Below are 18,974 nucleotides of genomic sequence, written 5' to 3' on the forward strand. Positions count from 1 at the left end.
GCTTCCTGGGCTATTCATTGTACCTCATGGATATGGCCACCAGACACCTATTCAACCACATATAGGATTTTCAGCTGCTGACTGGACAGCTTCCTAAGCTCTGTTTTGAGTGTGTTGAAAGCTCAAGAGACAGAATTTGAGAGGAAATGAAACAATACATCTCTCACAGAAGATACCCTAACTAAAATAAATAATTTTACTACAAAGTTTGTGGACTACATAGTAACTACACAGCAGCCTGTGATGCGTTAGCAAATGCAGTTCTGGACTCCATAGATGGCAATATGGCAATTCTGAAATATTCCGGTCCGTATTAACGAGAACACATTCTTTAACTTTATACCACACGCTGTACGCGGCTTTGGTTTCTTCAATATTGGAAAAAATGCTGCTAACATATGGCTTAGACACCACAATTAAATACTGGTGGACATTCTGCAGCAAGGAGCTTTAAGATCATTAGGACATGGAAGACCAATTAGGTATTGATATTGATGGAAATCTACTCCAATCAGGTGAATCTCAGGTTACAACTACCGTGGCACTGGAACCAAGCATATGCAGCTAAGCTGGGGGAGGGATTTCACTCCTTATCACAACAGGTATACATCATTGATAGTGAAAACAACAACTACATATGCAAGCAAGTATGTAACGAAGTTTACTGCTCACACAGTGGATCATATTGGACTAGTTACATGTAGATTTATGTGGTAGTTACACCTATCCCGTACCAAAGATATGATAGACACAAAATGTCAATGTAGGAAAAAACATAGTCTGTAGAATGAATTTGCTCCCCTATCTTCAAAAGAAACAGACTAAACTAATCTGTTCAGCTGTTGAAAATCAAATTATCCCAGGCACCTAATTCTGAGCTAGTAGTTAGTTCAGTTTATGTATCAAAAGCTAGGTAGTCCTCAATGTGGCAAAGTCAGGCTGCAACCACAATCTGTCACTCTTCTTGGATATGGGGGGTAGTTTACATGTATGGGGAATGCAAGACATAATTGCAGTTTGCTGGAAGACTTGCAAAATACAATGTTGGGAAGTGGGATGAACTTGAAGAGAGACAAATCAAAGACAGATGTATAGGTGTGGGAATGAGGAAGTGAATGAAAAAGGCCTGCCATAAGGAGATTCAGGTGGCACAGCAAACAGAATGAAGATGTGAGGCAAAGCAGTCTGTCCTCAGCCTCCACTATCACCAAAGTTAAGCTAAATGCAGATTAGAATAGCATCTTATACTCTGCCTTGGTAGTCTACAGCAGGGGTCCCCAACCTTTTTTGCACTGCGGACTGGACAATATTCTTGCGGACCGGCCGACCCGGGGGGGGGGGGGGGGGGGTATAATCACAACCAGAATATAGGTGATAAGTCAACTATAAGTCACTTGTAAGTGGCTAATACACTCAATTTCGTTTCTAAAAGGTTTTATCTAACGAATTTAATATTAATCACACAGCGCATATTTTCCTCGTATGAACATATAAAATCATTGCAACACACCAATATCGCTGAATCAGTGGGAACCCTGGGCTTGTTTCCCTGCAACGAGATGGTGCCATCGAGGGGTGATGGGAGACACTGATACTCGAAGGGGGTTCCTTGTGTCCAATCTATTCCGCAATTTAGTTTTATCGCAGAAAATCCCGCTTAGCATCCATTTCCTCGCAAAGCTGCTCAAACAGACGTTTCTTAGCCTTAGCAATATGGCTAGCCATTAAGTACGACGCTCTCAGAGCAGCAGTATTTGTGGAGGTGGTGGGTCTCAGCACTTGCTTCTGTCCTGCTTGCTCATGTTTTTTCCGCTCAAAAGACTCAATGGGTTTGTCTTTAAATGCAGGGTGCTTGGACTCAAGGTGCCGAAGCAGTTTTGAGGGCTTCACTGCCTCATTAGCCAGCTTGTCTCCACATATCACACACAGGGGGCTTGGAGCGTGTGAGTCACCTGTCGCATTAAAGTCATATTTTATGTACAACTTGTTGTATTTTCTATTGAAGGAAGCTTTTTTTTTTTGCAGTCTTGGCCTCAGCTGTCTCTGCGTTATCATCATTGTTAGGCCTTTTATGTCCCCTACCACCTCTTCTAAAGAAACTCTCAAGCGATGTTTGTTTTTTACTCATCATACCGCCAAATCATACCATTTCCTTGCGGCCTGGTGGTTGGGGACCACTGGTCTACAGCCTGGTGATAGGTACACCAAATTCTCCAACTTCCAGTAACTGCTCCGCCTCTGTCCTGTTTTTCTCTCCTTAGAAACCACCTTGTCTCAATTGCCCAATCGAGTGAACCTCTGAGGGTGGTGTGAGTGTGGAACAAGCTGCCAGGCTAAAGTGGTGGATACAATTCGACTGTAACATTTTTGAGAAACTTGGATAAGTATACGGATGGGAGGGGTACCGAGGGCTACGGTCGATGAGACTAGTCAGAAGAACAGTTAAATACAGATTACACTATGTTTATTAGAGCACTGAGGAAAAAGAAATAATTGATATAGTATATAAATCAAAGAGCAAGAAATCAACAGATTGGAATGGATATGATATGTATTTAATTAAAAACATCATTGACTGTGCTGTGAAACCACTGACTCATATTTGCAATCAGTCTTTGACTGTTGGAAAGTTTCCCAGTAAAATGAAAACAGCCAAGGTCATTCCAATATACAAAGCTGGAGATAAACATGTATTTTCAAATTACAGACCAGTTTCTTTGCTCTCACAGTTTTCCAAAATATTGGAAAAAATATTTGTAAGAAGGTTAAGTGATTTTATAACAAAACATAATATACTCTGTGAACAGCAATATGGTTTCAGAAAAAACAGAACCACTACAATAGCATTAATAGATTTTTTAGAAGAAATATCAAATACTATAGAAAGAAATGAATACACAATGGGAATATTCCTTGATCTTAAAAAACAGCACTTGACACCATTGACCATAAATTATTATTAACAAAGTTAGAAAGATATGGTATTAGAGGGGTAGCACATGACTGGTTAAGTAGTTATTTGGAAGACAGGTATCAGTATGTACATATAAACAACTCGAATTCATAACTTTTGAGGGTAACTTGTGGGGTTCCACAAGGTTCAGTGCTTGGTCCATTGCTGTTCATTTTGTATATGAACGATATATGTACAGTCTCTCAGACATTAAAATGTATATTATTTGCTGATCATGCTACTATATTTTGTAGTGGGGAACATCTGAAACAACTTTTGGATATAGTGGAGAAAGAACTAGAAATTATAAAGAAATAGTTTGATACTAACAAATTATCACTGAATCTAAGTAAAACTAAGTTCATAATATTTGGAAACTGTATACCAAACATATAGTAAACTTAGAATAAATGATGTTGAAATTGATAAGATATCTGAAACAAAATTTTTAGGAGTGGTAATAGATAATAAATTAAGCTGGAAACCACATATAAATTATGTCAAAGCAGAAATGTCAAAATCTATTGCAATACTGTACAAAGCGCATGATTTCTTAAATCAGGAATCTTTGTATACATTATACTGTTCACTTACAGTCCCACACATGACTTACTGTGTAGATGTATGGGGAAATACATACAAAACAAATACAAACTCATTTTTTCTACTCGAAAAGAAAGTCATACAAATTGTAAATAAGACAAGTTATTATGAACCAATCAATCCACTATTTATTCAACTAAACACTTTAAAATTCAGAGATTTCGTAGATTTTAAAATAATGCAAATTATGTATAAAGTAAAAAATGGACAGCTACCACAAAGTATCCAAAGGTTTTTTAAAATGAGAGAAAGTCAACATGATTTGAGAGGAACATGTATATTTCAAAAGCAAAGGATAAGAACAAATTTAAAAAATCATTGTATTTCAGTCAGAGGGGTGAATCTATGGAACAGTTGTAGTGAGAATTTAAAAACATGCACCACACTTAAGTTTAAAAAATTACTTAAAAATAATTTAATGAACAAATATAAAACACATGATTTAAAATGAATGGGAGTAATGTAAATAAATGATACTTGGAATTAGATTTTGTGTTAAAAGATTATGAAATTTTTTGTTTTGATGTGATGATTGACACCAAATATGTTATTGTATAAGTAAGAGGGTTAGGCGTAATAAGCTGACGCTTCAGCCTACACCCTTTCAGTCTGTTTTCAAGAACATCTATGTTTTTTTGTTGTAATTTTGTCCTATGAAATCATTGTTGAAAATGATGCTTTTTGTTATGTTTGTACTGACCGAAATAAATTTCATTCATTCATTCATTCATTAGATGGACTGACGGGCTTGTTTCTGTGCTGAAGTGCTCTATGACACTATAATCTCTTTCCCCTTCTACCTCTCCATTTGTCCGTCACCCACATCTGCCACTCACTGGTCTCCCTCCCTTTTCTCATGCTCCACCTTCCTCTCCCATCTCTTTCAGCCCTTTTTCACTTCCACTGATCACTTCCCAGCTTCTGATGACACTTCCACTGTCCCCTCTTCCTCTGCCTATCATCTCCACCCTTCACCCACTTTTTTTACAGGCTATCTTTCCTTTACTTTGACTCCAGATGAAGGGTAAAACCTTCATCTACCCACTTCCCTTTAAACATGCCTGCCTGACTTACAGAGTTCTTCCAGCTCTTTGCATGTTGGTCCAGATTCTGCAGTTGCAGTCTTTGGTATCAACATATTTAAGGTGATTGACACAGAAAAAAAGATTTAACCCAGGGACACAATTTTTCCATGATCTGGAATATACTGGCTGAGTGAGTGTTGGAAGGAGATTTAACAATAAACATCAAAAGACTGAATGAATGAAATGAAATGAAATGAAAAATTCATCGGGCTTTGGGAGAGAAAATGATACCATACAGGTTAAGTTGGAATTTTCAAACATAAATCAAGCTCCTACCTGCTTTTTCAATACTGATCTTGGGAATGAAGGTACATGAAACATATAAGTTACAATAAAAAAAAACTACTGTAGGTTTCAAATGAATGGACAAAGTTTAGTTCCTTTAAGGTAAGCAAGAAAGTCAGCAAAATTAAAATGGTCAAACTGCTTCAGGATTGTCAAGATGCAGATGTATGAGTTCCTCAACACCAACTAACTTTACCTTAAGTCAGCTTTCCCAATAAGAGCTTCCAGCTGTTATCTGCCTACTGCAATCTCATCATTTACTGTATCTACTTACGTAACTCCAGGATGAACATTGTACCTCTTCTTCCCAAATCTAGTTTGCTGAGCAAAATAGTCGTATCTTTCAGACTTTTTCCACATGTAGTAGAAAGCCACACATTCCCCTACAGAGCGGTTCTTGACCTAAAAATAAAAACAAGCACCTTGACTGGAGGCAAAAAGCAAAGGTATGGAACATAGAACATTATAGCCCATTATTGTCCCATAATGTTGTGCCGAGCTAATTAAATTAGTAATCAAATGGCCAAATAACCTCTTCCGCCAAAGCAATTCATTTTACTCACATTCATGTATGTTTAGTACAAAATACTTCTCTAGATGTATCTACATGTCAAACAAAAAAAGTGTAGAATTTTCAGGTTCCTACTTCAACCTATAGCTTCTTTAGACAGACCAGCTGAGAGTAACAAGCCTTCACCACCCTTTCTTGGCTGTAATCAGAGTCATTTGTGTCATTCATTCCCTTGGTCTCTACAGTATCAGACGTTTCCCTTGTTATCTGCACCCCTCAGTTTAAAATATATTTTTAAAACTCTGATGAAAAGTCATCAATCTGAACAGTCGTTCAATACCTCTCTCCACACATACTGCTGGATGAGTACAGCCAATATTTTCAGTTTTTATTTCAGATTTGTATCATCTGCAGCTTTTTCACTTTCTACTTTCATGGTCATTCTTCTGGCTACATTATTTATATTCCAGGAAAGAAATGAGTTACATTAGATGGGTATTTTTCAACGATAAACTTAAGACACTGACCACTTTCATGGGCAAGGCGCTAAAATTAAAGTTGATAGGAACAGATCTTGATAAAACTGTGTCTACGCACTGGCACCAAATTAGCCTCTTGTGATGGAAGCTGCTTGGCATGAAATGTTAACTAATTATTCATTTCCATAGATGCTGCCTGACCTGCTGCGTTCCTCCAGCATTTTTGTGTGGTTTGCTGGTTGTTGAGTCGTTAGTACTGGGAAAAGCTGTGCAGCCCAAGGAGAGATAGCACGTTCCATCAAATCCAACAGGTGGCGATGACAGAGATCATAGAGGTATTTTGTCATGACATGAAGTTGGTGCTGACAGTCCCTCGCAATGACCCAACATTTGTACTTGGAGACTGCATCCTTTAAGCTGCTCAGCAACAGTCCTTAATGGCAACCTCTCTGCATTGAGCTGCCAGCACCAACAGCACCAGCAGAGGGTAAAAATTTGTGCCAAGTTCTCAGTACAGTTGCACATAGTCTCAGTAGTTCCTTTTAAAAAAAGTACCAAAAAGTAGTAACAAATCAGTGCTTCATGGGGTGGTGCTAATCAAGGCACTATAATAATTGGTTTTATTCAACATCAAATAAATGACAAAATTACAACTCACCAGGTTCATGGAATTAAATAATATTATGATGAGAGATTTGTAGGTAAATCCATTATAGCATTAAATAATTATAACCAAATTTAAATAAATATCATTGCATCTTTCTTGCCTTATTAGCTTGTATTAGGTGAAAATCTTTGCCATAAAGTCGAAGAGCAAGTTCAAAGTTTCTGCATTCCTCTTCTGTCCAAGCTGACTGGTCATCTGTGGATAATAAAAATTGATATTTCCACAAAAAAAATTCCAAAATTATTTAAGTTCACAACTAAAGCATTTTTAAACAAAGTATATTAGTATTTTTACCTTGTGCAATCTTTATATTTGAATGATAATTTCCAAGTGCTTCTTTAACAACATAGTTACATTTTAGAAGTTCATAGAGTGCCTGTCAAAAGCATTCAAAAAGTTAAAATTGCTAATATAGGACAGTTTCAGTTCCAGCTGAAGATGATCAACACTTGTGAATGAGCCCAAATCAAATTACTAAGAAATATTAAATTCATCCATTTTCTATAAACTTCCAATAATATACAAACATAATTAACATATCTTCCATAGAATCAAACTAAGGCCTATCATAATAACCTTTATTTCTGTTCCTTAAATACAAGGCAAATAAAGGACTTTAATCACTACTATTTAGCTTCAGATTTTCTTCTTTAGCAATTGCAGTCCTAAACTCTCTAGTAATTTCAGAGAATTCTGCTCATTCATCCAGTATTCACTTCCTTAACAGAATTAAAATAATAGTCCCGCCCTTGAATTGGATACCCTTTAATTTATTTTAGATTTATATGGTACTTTTTATGTTACCAGATAATGCTATCTCTGAGGTTTGATGCTTGATAATTAATGCTGGTCTAGCCAGTAACACTTTTTTTTAAAACTCTCTTTGCTCCCCCTATTGAATACTTCCATTTTTGACACTTTCTGTATTTGTATGGTTCCTTCCTAAAATAAAAGCCTAACATTTATCAAAATGTGAAATGAAAATCATAGTAGGTGCAGAAAACGCTGGAAACACTCAGCAGGTCAGGTAGCATCTGTGGAAAGAGAAACAGAACAGACACTGCAGGTCAAAGACCTTTTGTCAAAAACAAGGAAAGAGAAAATAAGCTTATTTTAACATGTAGAGAAATTGGGAAGGGATAGATAGCCTACAAGGGAGTATCTCTGATAGAACTATGCCAAAGTTGCCCCGGGGATAAGTTACAGGTGTCATCCATTCAATACATTAATAAAAGCAGCTAAAGAGAGAAAAGTTGCCTGCTATTTTAACTTTCTATCCTACTTTTATAAGATTGCATTGTCTTTGGTGCTGTTATAACAAAGCCCAACATAAGGCTTAGATGGTGTGGATGTGCTGAGGGTGAACCTTCAGTAAAGAGATGAAGAGTAATTTCTTTAGCCAGAGGGTTGTGAATCTGTGGAAGTTATTGCCACAAACGGATGTGGAGGCCGAGTCATTGGTTATATTTAAAGTGGAGATTGATAGATTTTTGATTAGTAAGGGTGTTAAAGGTTATGGCGGGAGGGCAAGAGAATGGGGTTAAGATGGATAACAAATTAGCCATGATGGAATGGCAGAAAAAACTCGATGAACAAAATGACCTAATTCAGCTGCTACATCTTCTGGACCATGTCTTTCTGTAGTACACTCACTTAATCTGTCGTCTCTCACTAGAATCCCCTTGCGCTCTAGTTTGCCTTTTTAAAAATAAATAATCCTTCAGTCTTCTTGCTGAATTCTGAGACTTACCCAAATGTCAGGCTTATTGTTTCTTTGGCAACATCATAATCTTTTATCTTTAACATCTCTTGGTAGACATAATTAACCACTTTCTGTTGAGAATTTTGCTCTAAAGTATTTATTAAATTATATTAACTCTTTAAAAGTTAGTCACTGCTGGTTTATTGCCATATAATAATCAACTGCTCCATACCATTACAGTATTCTAATTTCTAACAAATAGTGTTTCTCTTGTTTAACTCACCTCCTTCATTTAGTTGGGAAAGTTACTATTCTAATGCACTTGGAATTATATTTTCGGAGATTCTACGAAAATTATCTCTAATGAAATATCATTCAGTAAATATTCACCTGTTCATTGTCCCTTACATGCGTGTCTTCAGGTATACTACCAACACCTTTCTCATCTGCAGATCTCTTAGCTACTTCATGCAAGAACTCCTTTACTGTACTTTCAGGAAGCAAATAGGGAGTCCAGAGTAACTGGTCCTCATTTTCATAGACTGGAAATAAAATACACGTTACTCTAAATTTAATTCTGAATGAAGCATGAATATATCCAGACACGTCATGCAATTAAAAACCAATACATAGGTGAAAGAATTTGATGATAAACATTCAACATTCCAAAACAGTTTCTCAGTGCAATTTCTACCTTCTTTTTCATACAAAATTCTGAAATGAATGCTCATAACTAGGAATGTGTCCTTCATTGTGCAAATGAAGAAATCAGTTTTTCAAATAATTGTACCAGTGATAAGAATTTATATTCTATATTTAAAACATTGATGTCACTATGAAAAGTTGGAAGATTTGTATTTTCAACACAGAATTCCCACCTAGACAGCACCTTTAACATAGCAGCATGCCCCGAGACACTTCATTGGAATGTGAACAGATAATAAGCAATAGCAGATGAAATTAGACTGGTTGCACAGTGTGAACTGAAAGGAAGTGCATCTTAGCTTTGGGGATCTCATGCAACCCAAATTAGCATGCAGGACATGATGAACTGCCTCCACCAACTACTGCTCCAGTTCATATAAAAACTTCAGGCAATTCATATTTTCAACCTGTGTTTAGTGCGTACAGTTTTTTTTTGATGGCATTAAGTGTAGAAGTTGTGCCAGCAGTAATGTCAAAAGGTCAATGTTACAATAATCCTGGGGGATTTCAATATGCAGCTTCAGTAGATCGGGAAAATCAGGTTGATGCTGGATCCCATGGGACAGTACTTGTACAATGCCTGCGAACGGGCTTTTTAGAGCAGTTTGTGGTTCAGCCCACTCAGCTATTCCGGAATGGGTGTTGTGTAATAAACTGGATTTGATTAGGGAGCTTAAGGTAAAGGAGAGTGATCATAATATAATGGAATTCACTCTGCAATTTGAGAGGGAGAAGCTAATGGATATATCAGTATTACAGTGGAATAAAGGGAATCATACAGGCACGAGAGAGTAGCAGGCCAAAGTTGATTATAAGAGGACACTAGCAGAGACAACTGCAGAACAGCAATAGCTGTACTTTCCTAAAGAAATACGGAAAGTGCAGGATAGATAGATCCCAAGGAAGTAATATTCTAAAGGCAGGATGACACAAGCATGGCTGACAAGGGAAATCAAAACCAACATAAAAGGCACAGAGAGGGAATGTAACAGAGAAAAAATTAGTGGTAAGTTAGGGGATTGGGAAACTTTTAAAAACCAACAGAAGGCAAATAAAAAAAAGCCATAAGGAGGGAGAAGTTGAAATATGAAGGCAAACTAACCAATAATATCAAAGAGGATACAAAAGCTTTTATCAGATATATGAAGAGTAATATTAAGGTGAGAGTGGATATCGGACCGCTGGAAAAACCCACAGGAGAGATAGTAATATGATCTGCCTTTACTATGGAAGACACTAACAGTATGCTGGAAGTGTGAGAGCATCAAGAAGCAGAAATGAGTGCAATTGCTATTACTGGGAAGAAGGTGCTTGGAAAGGTAGATAAGTCACCTGGACCAGATAAACTACACCCCAGGGTTCTGAAAGAGGTAGCAGGGGAGATTATGAAGGCATTGGTAATGATCTTTCAAGAATCAGATTCTTATGTAAGAAGATTCTTTCTAAGAAAGGATATGCTGATTTGGAGAGCATTCAGAGGTGGTTCACAAAAATGATTCCCAGAATGAAATGGTTATTGTATAAGGAGCTTTTGATGGCTCTGGGCCAATGCTCGAATACAGAACAAGGGAGGATCATATGGCCAGGTAATTAAAGTGAGGTTGATAGGTTTTTGAATAGTCGGGGTGTGAAAGGTTACAGAGAGAAGGCAGGAAAATGGCATTGAGAAGGAAAATGCATCAGTCATGATGAAATGGTGGAGCAGACTTACACGCCGAATAGCCTAATTCTGCTCCTATCTCTCGTGGTCGTGGTCTGAGTGGTAGATGCAGGATTAATTGTAATACTTGAGAAGCTGGATGAAAGAGGTTTGAAGGAGTATGGTCCAAGTAGAGGTAGATGGGACTGGGTCGGTCTGGACTGGGTGAGTTGAAGAGCCTGCAGTATTCTATGACTCCATGACTAAACACATAACAAAAATCTAATGGCTTAAAACATCTATAATTTATTTATTTTTAGTGGATAATCTAACATTAAAAATGAATAATTGAAATCCTAGAAACAAAAGATTTGTTACAGATGGCAGACCAGATTATGTATTATAACTGTTTTTAAGTTGAGACCAGTGACGTTTCAAACAACTACATCAACAGTGAACTGAGTTGGAGCTTTGAACATTGGGACAGATCAGAAAAGGGAATAGTTATAATTGCACTTGATCCCAGAAGCAATCACAGTTGCTTTGTTAAGTACAAATGTGTAACAATATGGAAATCTGATCAGTGGTCAAAGATGGGGAGGGAGGATATATGACTGCATTTCATTCAAAAATGAGAATGAGAATGCAGTGTTGCAGGAACTTCATCTAATAACTTTACCAGCAAGCAAGAAATATTTTCTTTTTTCATGACAAATGAAAAAAACACATATGATATCCTCATCTTCAAAAGGTTTTTCAAGAGAGCAGAGCAGGAAATGCTGAAGGAGAGTTAATGGGAAAGAAATTGTAATCAACAACTATCAAAAGTATTTAAAGGCTATGCATCACCCATATGATGCAAGGATTAAGAATATCTCTACAGAGTTCCAGAATGGGAAATGACATTGGCAGAACTAAGAATGGAGTTATGCTGTGAAAGACCAAGGACATGTAGAACAGAAGTAATCATAAGGTTACAGAGCAGTGTACTGACAGGGAAGGTTAAACAGATTGTGTCTAGAATGGACTGAGACTTTTACTATTGCAATGCATCAACAAGAAATGATCAAACACAGAAAAATGCTAAAAGCTCAAGATTAAAGGCAGTTTCAGTCATTGTAAGGTGCATCCATAACAAGACAAACAGAAATAACAGATAATTATGATTTCAAAAGGACAAGTTTTGAAGTTGTATAAGGCAAATCAAGTGGCTTTTTGAACAATTGTGGAACGAAAAAGTAGGGATGGCATAACCACAATTGTCAAGACTTCTCTAGGCTCCGACAATCAGAAAATAGAGTCAACTACATGCAAAAATAAGGAACAACAAAAAACATTAGTGACAGCAGTTTTTAAATTTGAAGAAATAGCTTAGATCTTCTGAAATTAAAAAGATCATGAATCTCTTAATTTCACATTGTTTCACAATGACATCCAAATATAATCAAACTTAAAACCGATTACACAGATTAAGTCACAAGGTGTTACATTCACAGAGATATCTGGAAAAAAATCTACTGGAAAAGTGTTTTGCCCAGAGCTAAGAAAATTGAATAATAAATTAAAAGACTGAGCTCACACTACTGTAAGTTGAGCAATTTGCCCGAGGTTTGTGCAGATTTTTAAAATCTACTCAACGCAATGATGAGAAAACTGATGAGAAAGGTAAAACTGGCCATGAGAATGAACTGGCAAAAAGATAACAAACAGATTTCTTTGAGTTTTAATGAAGTTAAATTTGGGTAGAGATTTACTTAGGAGAAATTGTGAAATAGAGCAAGTTAAATCTGGGCTATTAAACCGAATATTTTATGCTTTTACTTCCATACATAGCAGTGAATCAATGGCCCAATAAATGAGGAAGTTAAAAATAATTAGTAAGGCTGTGAAGTAATAAAGGGACCAGAAAGCCAACAAATCTTCTGGACCTGACAGTCTGCAACAAAAATTGACCAAGCCAAACTAAAAGTGGTGGTCACGGTGAAAGTGGGCGGAGTGGACACTGAACTCTGGAGAAATTAGGAAGGCCCTTGCTTTGGAAACATTAAAAATAACAGCCATCTGTTTTACTGTTTAATTAGATCATGGTCGATCTTTTACCTTGGCATCAATTTCCTGCACTACCTCTTTATACTTTGATTCCCATATGAACATAAATCTATTGCACTCCATCTCCAATGTTCAGCAATTCATTTGGATGACTGTAAATATCTTCTAGTTTTTTTGAAATAATGAAATTCTTTTCATTTCCATCCTGAATGACCAAATTTAGATAACAAATACTGATTCTAAACATCCTAACAAGAGCACATCATCCAGGCATATATCCTGGCATGCTGAATGAGACTTTTGCTTGTTTCAAAGTGATCATCACTCATTCCTCTAAACCAGACAACCCCAATAGGCGGACTGCGGGCCAGGTCTGGACCGCGCCGACCCACTGGCATTTACGTGAATGCACCTGTCCTAACATGTAAATAAAGCACGCGCTGCTCTAATTTATTTTAACCTCATCCCACACTGTACACTTGACCTTCACACCCGTACAGCGCGTGATGCCGAGTTGATTAAAACGTGTGCAATTGATATGGTTGGCGAAGTTTTAAATCATGATGAGAAAACCAAGAAAACGGTTGTGGAGCTATTAAAGACGGTGCCATTGTCGGCTAACATGGCAACAAGAGTAGAAATTTTAGCAGAGGAGTGTTTTTCCAATCTACTCACCGATTTGGAGAAAGCAGAAGCCATATCACTAGCCATAGACTCGTCCTGTGACCAAACCAATACAGAAGAGCTATCTGCATTTGCAAGATTTTTTGATGGGAAGACCTTTTGGGAAGAGCTACTTTGCTTCTTTTGCCTGGGCGCACAAGTGGGGAAATAATTTTTAATGAATTGACACATTTCTTTAAGAAGAATGGCTTAGATGTGAGCAAAATGGTGTCCGTTGTCACTGATGGGGCTCTGTCGATGCTGGGACAACACAAGGACTTGGTAAGCAGGTTTGCTGCGGTTAACCCAGCACTCTTTGCATTTCACGAAGAAATCTGCAGATGCTAGAATTTCAAGCAACACACATAAAAGTTGCTGGTGAACGCAGCAGGCCAGGCAGCATCTCTAGGAAGAGGTATAGTCGACGTTTCAGGCCGAGACCCTTCGTCTGACTCTTGGCATTTCATTGCATTATTCACAAATCAGTGTTGTGTGCTAAACTGTGCAGGGAAATGAAAGAGACGATGGATACTGTGACGAGACTGTTTTTTTCGTTCATGAGAGTTCTAGTCTGCAACATCACCTTTTCAGAGTATTGCTGGAGGAAATGTCAGCGGAACACAAAGATCTTTTGCTGCATAATGATGTTCGCTGGCTGAGCAAAGGCCATGTGTTGGAGAGGGTGTGTGACCTGCGTGATGAGCTTGTGTCATTTTTATCCAGCCTCCAGAGCCAAAAAGTCCAAGGATTTAAGAGGTTTTTTAAGTGACAACAAGGTGATAGCACGTTCTTTTTTTGTGTGACATCATGTCTCATCTAAATCAACTTAATCTGCAATTACAAGGCAACAACCACACTGTTGCGAACATGTACGAGGCGATTGAAGCTTTCCAGTCAAAGCTGAACTTTTTTGGAGCGAGACATTCATGGGAGAAAGTTCCACTTTCCACGTCTGCGGGAGCATTGCGAGAAGAACGAAATGCGGGAGGATCCAGTGATGACGGATTTCGTGATGAGCCTGGCAGAAAACTTCAGGGAATGACTTGAAAGCTCCCCTAAACTCTCAGGTGACATCCTCCTCTTCCTGAGACAGCCGTTCTCCGTTTTGGCTGTCGGCCAGCGGACTGCAGAGGCCAAAAGGCTGGTGCCTTCCATAGATGAGGCATCTCTTCAGATGGAGGTCTTGGAAACGGGAACATCTGAGTTGCTCAAAGCACAACACAAGGACGTTGGGGTGAGTGACTCTTGGATCAACGTGGTTCTCCAAGCTCAATTCAAAAACTCGAGAGCTATTGCAATGCTCCTACTCACACTGTTCCCCTCCACGTACATATGTGAGTCATCGTTTTCTTCAATGCACTCTATCAAGAACCAGGACTGAAACAAACTCTCCAACGCACATCTTGGCCAGTGCCTCAGGATTGCCACAACAGAATACAGGCCCAATATCAGAAGGATTGCCTCATCCCGTCGCTGTCACTTCTTTCACTGATTGGTGAGTGAATCAATTTATTTTTGTCCATTTGTCAATCTTATTGTGATATAATAATATTACAACAATACAGATAATTTCATTTACAGCTACACTTCACATGCTACATAGCTTAATTAAAAAGAACAAATAGATTAAATGAAAGAACAGAAACGGGGGGGGGGGGGGGTGTATGTGTGTGTGCGTGCGTGCGCGTGTTCATTCCCAGATGAGTTCTCAATGGGACAGCTGACACTTGTGATAGCTAGAGTCATAATTAAATAGTTGGTTTTGGACTTATTTTGTTTCAAGACTGCATTTTGTTTTCTTGTGTGACCTACAACACGGGCTTTGAGAATCCCAGGCCTAAATTATTATTACTACCACCACTACAACTACTACTACTACTAATAATAATGGTAATAGCAGCAACAACATCTGCCCATAAAACAACTTACTGGCGCCATGAATAAAAACCCTAGACATTTTGGCCCTTGTGGAAAACTAATTGGGGAACCCTGTTCTAAACTGTAGGAAATATACACCCGGTCATCTCGAGGTAACCTGCCACTTCAAGAACCTAGTATTCGGCCAAATCTTTGTTACAGTAAGTCTATCACAACCTTACCCTTCCTTAGCTATGGAAACCAGACCATTACAATCTGTATTTACCCGAATTTCATATGGTCAAATTCTGATTAGTATCCTCTTCAGTGTAAACCAAAGTCTAAATACACCACGGTCAATACAAGCGATTTATCTATTCTTCCATGTAAAACTAACACATGTATATGGCATTACTCATGAGGGAAAATATCACAATAGCATTGCTCAAGAGAACACATTGGACAGTTTGTCTACTGAGACAATATGGGTAGAACTGAGAAATAAAAAACAAATGACCACATTAATGGGACTATATGATAGACCTACCAGTCATTTAAAGAGGCAAATCTGTAGAGATAACATAGCTGCAGGAAATATGGTTGTGATAGCTGGTGATTTTAACTTTTAACATATTGGCTGGGACACCCATACTGTAAAAGGATTGAATGGGAGAGAGTCTGTCAAATGTGTAGAAGCCCAAACTAAAGAGAGCATGATACTGTATCTCCTCTTAGGGAGTGACAGAGGATACGTGACAAATAACTTGTGGTTGTATAGTTTGGATCAAGCAATCATAATTTCATTAGTTTCAAGATATTTATGCAGAAGGATATGACTAGTCCCAAGGTTAAAATTCTAATCTGATAAAGGTCCATTTTGATGGCATTAGAAGAGATCTAGCAGACAAGGATGGGATTGGTTGCTTTCTAGCAAAGATATGTTTAGTAAGTGACAGGGCATAAAAAGTGAAATATTAGGAGTAAGAATCTATTCTGTTCCTCTGTTAGAATAAAGGCAAGGCTTACAGGTTGAGGTAACCCTGGTTATCAAGTCAGAGGCTCTGGCAAAGAAAAAGGAAGCGCATATCAGATAGAGGCAATCAGAATCAAATGTAGTGCTTGAGAAGTATAAGAAATGCAAGGGAACACTAAAAAGAGAATTCAGAAGGGCAAAAAGAGGATATGAGGTTGCTCTGACAGACAATGTGAAAGAAAACCCCTAGGGCTTCTAAGGGTGTATTAAGAGCAAAAGGATAGCAAGGTACAAAATTGGTCCTCTTGAATATCAGCGTGGTCATCTATGCATGGAGCGAAAAGAAATGGATGTTTTGTATCTATATTCATTTGGGAGTCAGACACAGAGACTACTAAACCGAAGCAAAAGAGTAGTGAATAGTAAGTCCCACTAATACCAACACTACTTTATTATTTCCTGTCAGTCACCTTATCTATAGCCTAGTGTCACTTATGGACATAAAATCAACGTACTGTATTTAAGCTATCTTAAGTATTCACAGTTGCATGAAAAAGTTTGCGAACCCTTTGCAATTTTCTGGTTTTCTGCATTAATTACTCATAAAATGTGGTCTGATCTTCATCTAAGTCACAATAATAGACAAGCATAATTTGCCTAAGCTAATAACACACAATTGTACTTTTTCTTGTCAATACTGAGCACACCATTTAAACAAACACGGTCCAGGTTCAAAAATGTATGTGAACCTCTGAGGTAATGCCTTCTATAAAAGCTATTTCGAGTCAGGTGTTCCAATCCACACGATGAGATGGAGTGTAGGTTGTAGAGGTGCCCTGCCCTATAAAAAGACAAAGTCAGGATATTGACATAGCTTACTCTTCTCTAGAAAGATCTGATTATGTGCACCATGCCTTGAATAACTTTCAGAGGACCTTAGAAGAAGGATTGTAGAGATGCACGAAGCCGGAACAGTGTACAAAAGCATTTTTAAAGACCGGAGTGTTCATCAGTCCACAGAAAGAGAAACTGTCTCCAAATGGAGGAGATTCAGTACTGTTGCTGCTCTCCCTAGGAGTGGGCATCCTGCAAAGATCACACCAAGAGCACAACATACAATGCTGAAGGAGGTGAAAAAGAACCCAAGGATAACAACAAAAGACCTGCAGAAATCTCTAGAACTTGCTAAAGTCTCTGTTCTTTTGTCTACTATAAGAAAAATATTGAACAAGAATGAAGTTCATGGAAGGACACCATGGAGGAAACCACTGCTCTCCATAAAAATACACCTGCATGCCTCAAGTTTGCAAAAGGCCACCTAAATGTTTCACAACACCTCTGGGCAATGTTCTGAGGACAGATGAAACAAAAGTTGAACTTTCTGGCAGAAGTGCACACCACTATGTTTGGAGGAATAAGGGAAATGCACACCAACACCAAAACCTCATCTCAACTGAATTTTGAATTTACTTCATTTCTTACATCCTTCACGTACATGAGGAGTAAAAATCTTTGTTATATCTCCATCTAAGTGTGCCATGTGCAATCATAGTAATTTATAATAATTTATAATAAATAGAACAGTCAATGTAATACATAGTACACTCAAGTCAACGTTATTTCATCAGTCTGATAGCCTGGTGGAAGAAGCTGTCCCGAAGCCTGTTGGTCCTGGTTTTTATGCTGCGGTACTGCTTCCCAGATGGTAGCAGCTGGAGTAGATTGTGTCAGGATGACTTGGGTCCCCAATGATCCTATGGACCCTTTTTACACACCTGTCCTTGTAAATGTCCTGAGTCATGGGAAGTTCACAACTACAGATGCACTGGGATCCTGCGATTAAGGGAGGTACAGTTCCCATACCAGGCAGTGATGCATGGTGGAAGGAGCAACATGGTTTGGGGCTGCTTTGCTGCCTCAGGGTTTTGAAAAGGCCAAGTCCAGACCTTAACCCAATTGAGATGCTGTGGCATGACGTGCAGGCTGTTCATGCAAGATATCCCAGAAATATTGATGAACTGAAACAGTATTATATGAAGGAATGGTCTAAAATTCCACCTCACCATTGTGCAAGTCTGATCAGCAGCTACAGGAAATGTTTGATGGAGGTTATTGCTACTAAAAAGGGGTTCTACGTACTTTTTCCAGCCTGGACTGTAAAAGGTTAAACAAAGTGTTCAATACAGACATGAAAAGTACGATTGTTTGTGTGTTATAGTTCAGACAGATTGCATTTTGTCGATTATTGACTTAGATGAAGATCAGACAACATTTTATGAATAATTAATGCAGAAACCCAGTAGTTGCAAAGGGATCACAAACTTTTTCTTGCAACTGTATATTTGCGTGTGTTTTTTAGCATTATGATTGTGTTCTTTTCCTTTTGTGTTTTATGTACTTCATCAGATCTGGAGTAACAATTATTTTGTTTTCCTTACATTTGTTTACGGAAAATGACATTAAACAATCTTGACAGTACTGAGATTACAAAAGAGGGGGTACTTGCTGTCTTGACGTGAAATACAGTAGATAAATCCCCAGGTCCTTGTGTCCCCTCAGATTTTGTCAAAGGCTAGTGCAGAAATTGCAGGGGCTCTGGCAGAGATATCTGAAATGTCTTTTACCACGGGTGAGGTGCCGAAGGACTGGAAGGTAGCTAATGTTGTTCTGTTATTTAAGAAAGGGTTTAAGAACAAGATGGAAAATTACAGGCAGGTGAGCCTGCAGTCAGTTATGGGTTAATTGTTGGCAGGTATATAAGAGACAGGACATTTGAGTATTTGGATACATAGGGCTTGATTAG

The 18,974-nt window shown here is 38.1% G+C and overlaps 1 protein-coding gene across 1 annotated transcript in view; it reads right to left on the reverse strand.

The window, feature by feature from the left end:
* Positions 1–18,974, reverse strand: part of LOC140195007 (mesoderm induction early response protein 3-like) — a 61,436-nt gene that overhangs the window by 12,463 nt on the left and 29,999 nt on the right. Inside the window, exons 8-11 of the mRNA XM_072252552.1 lie at positions 8,676–8,827; positions 6,878–6,959; positions 6,684–6,778; positions 5,201–5,328 (exon numbers count right to left, since the gene is read on the reverse strand). Of these exons, the coding sequence (XP_072108653.1) occupies positions 5,201–5,328; positions 6,684–6,778; positions 6,878–6,959; positions 8,676–8,827 (457 nt within the window). The remainder of the gene's footprint in view (positions 1–5,200; positions 5,329–6,683; positions 6,779–6,877; positions 6,960–8,675; positions 8,828–18,974) is intronic.

The sequence above is a fragment of the Mobula birostris genome, chromosome 3 (genome assembly GCF_030028105.1).
Source record: "Mobula birostris isolate sMobBir1 chromosome 3, sMobBir1.hap1, whole genome shotgun sequence".
NCBI lineage: Eukaryota > Metazoa > Chordata > Chondrichthyes > Myliobatiformes > Myliobatidae > Mobula > Mobula birostris.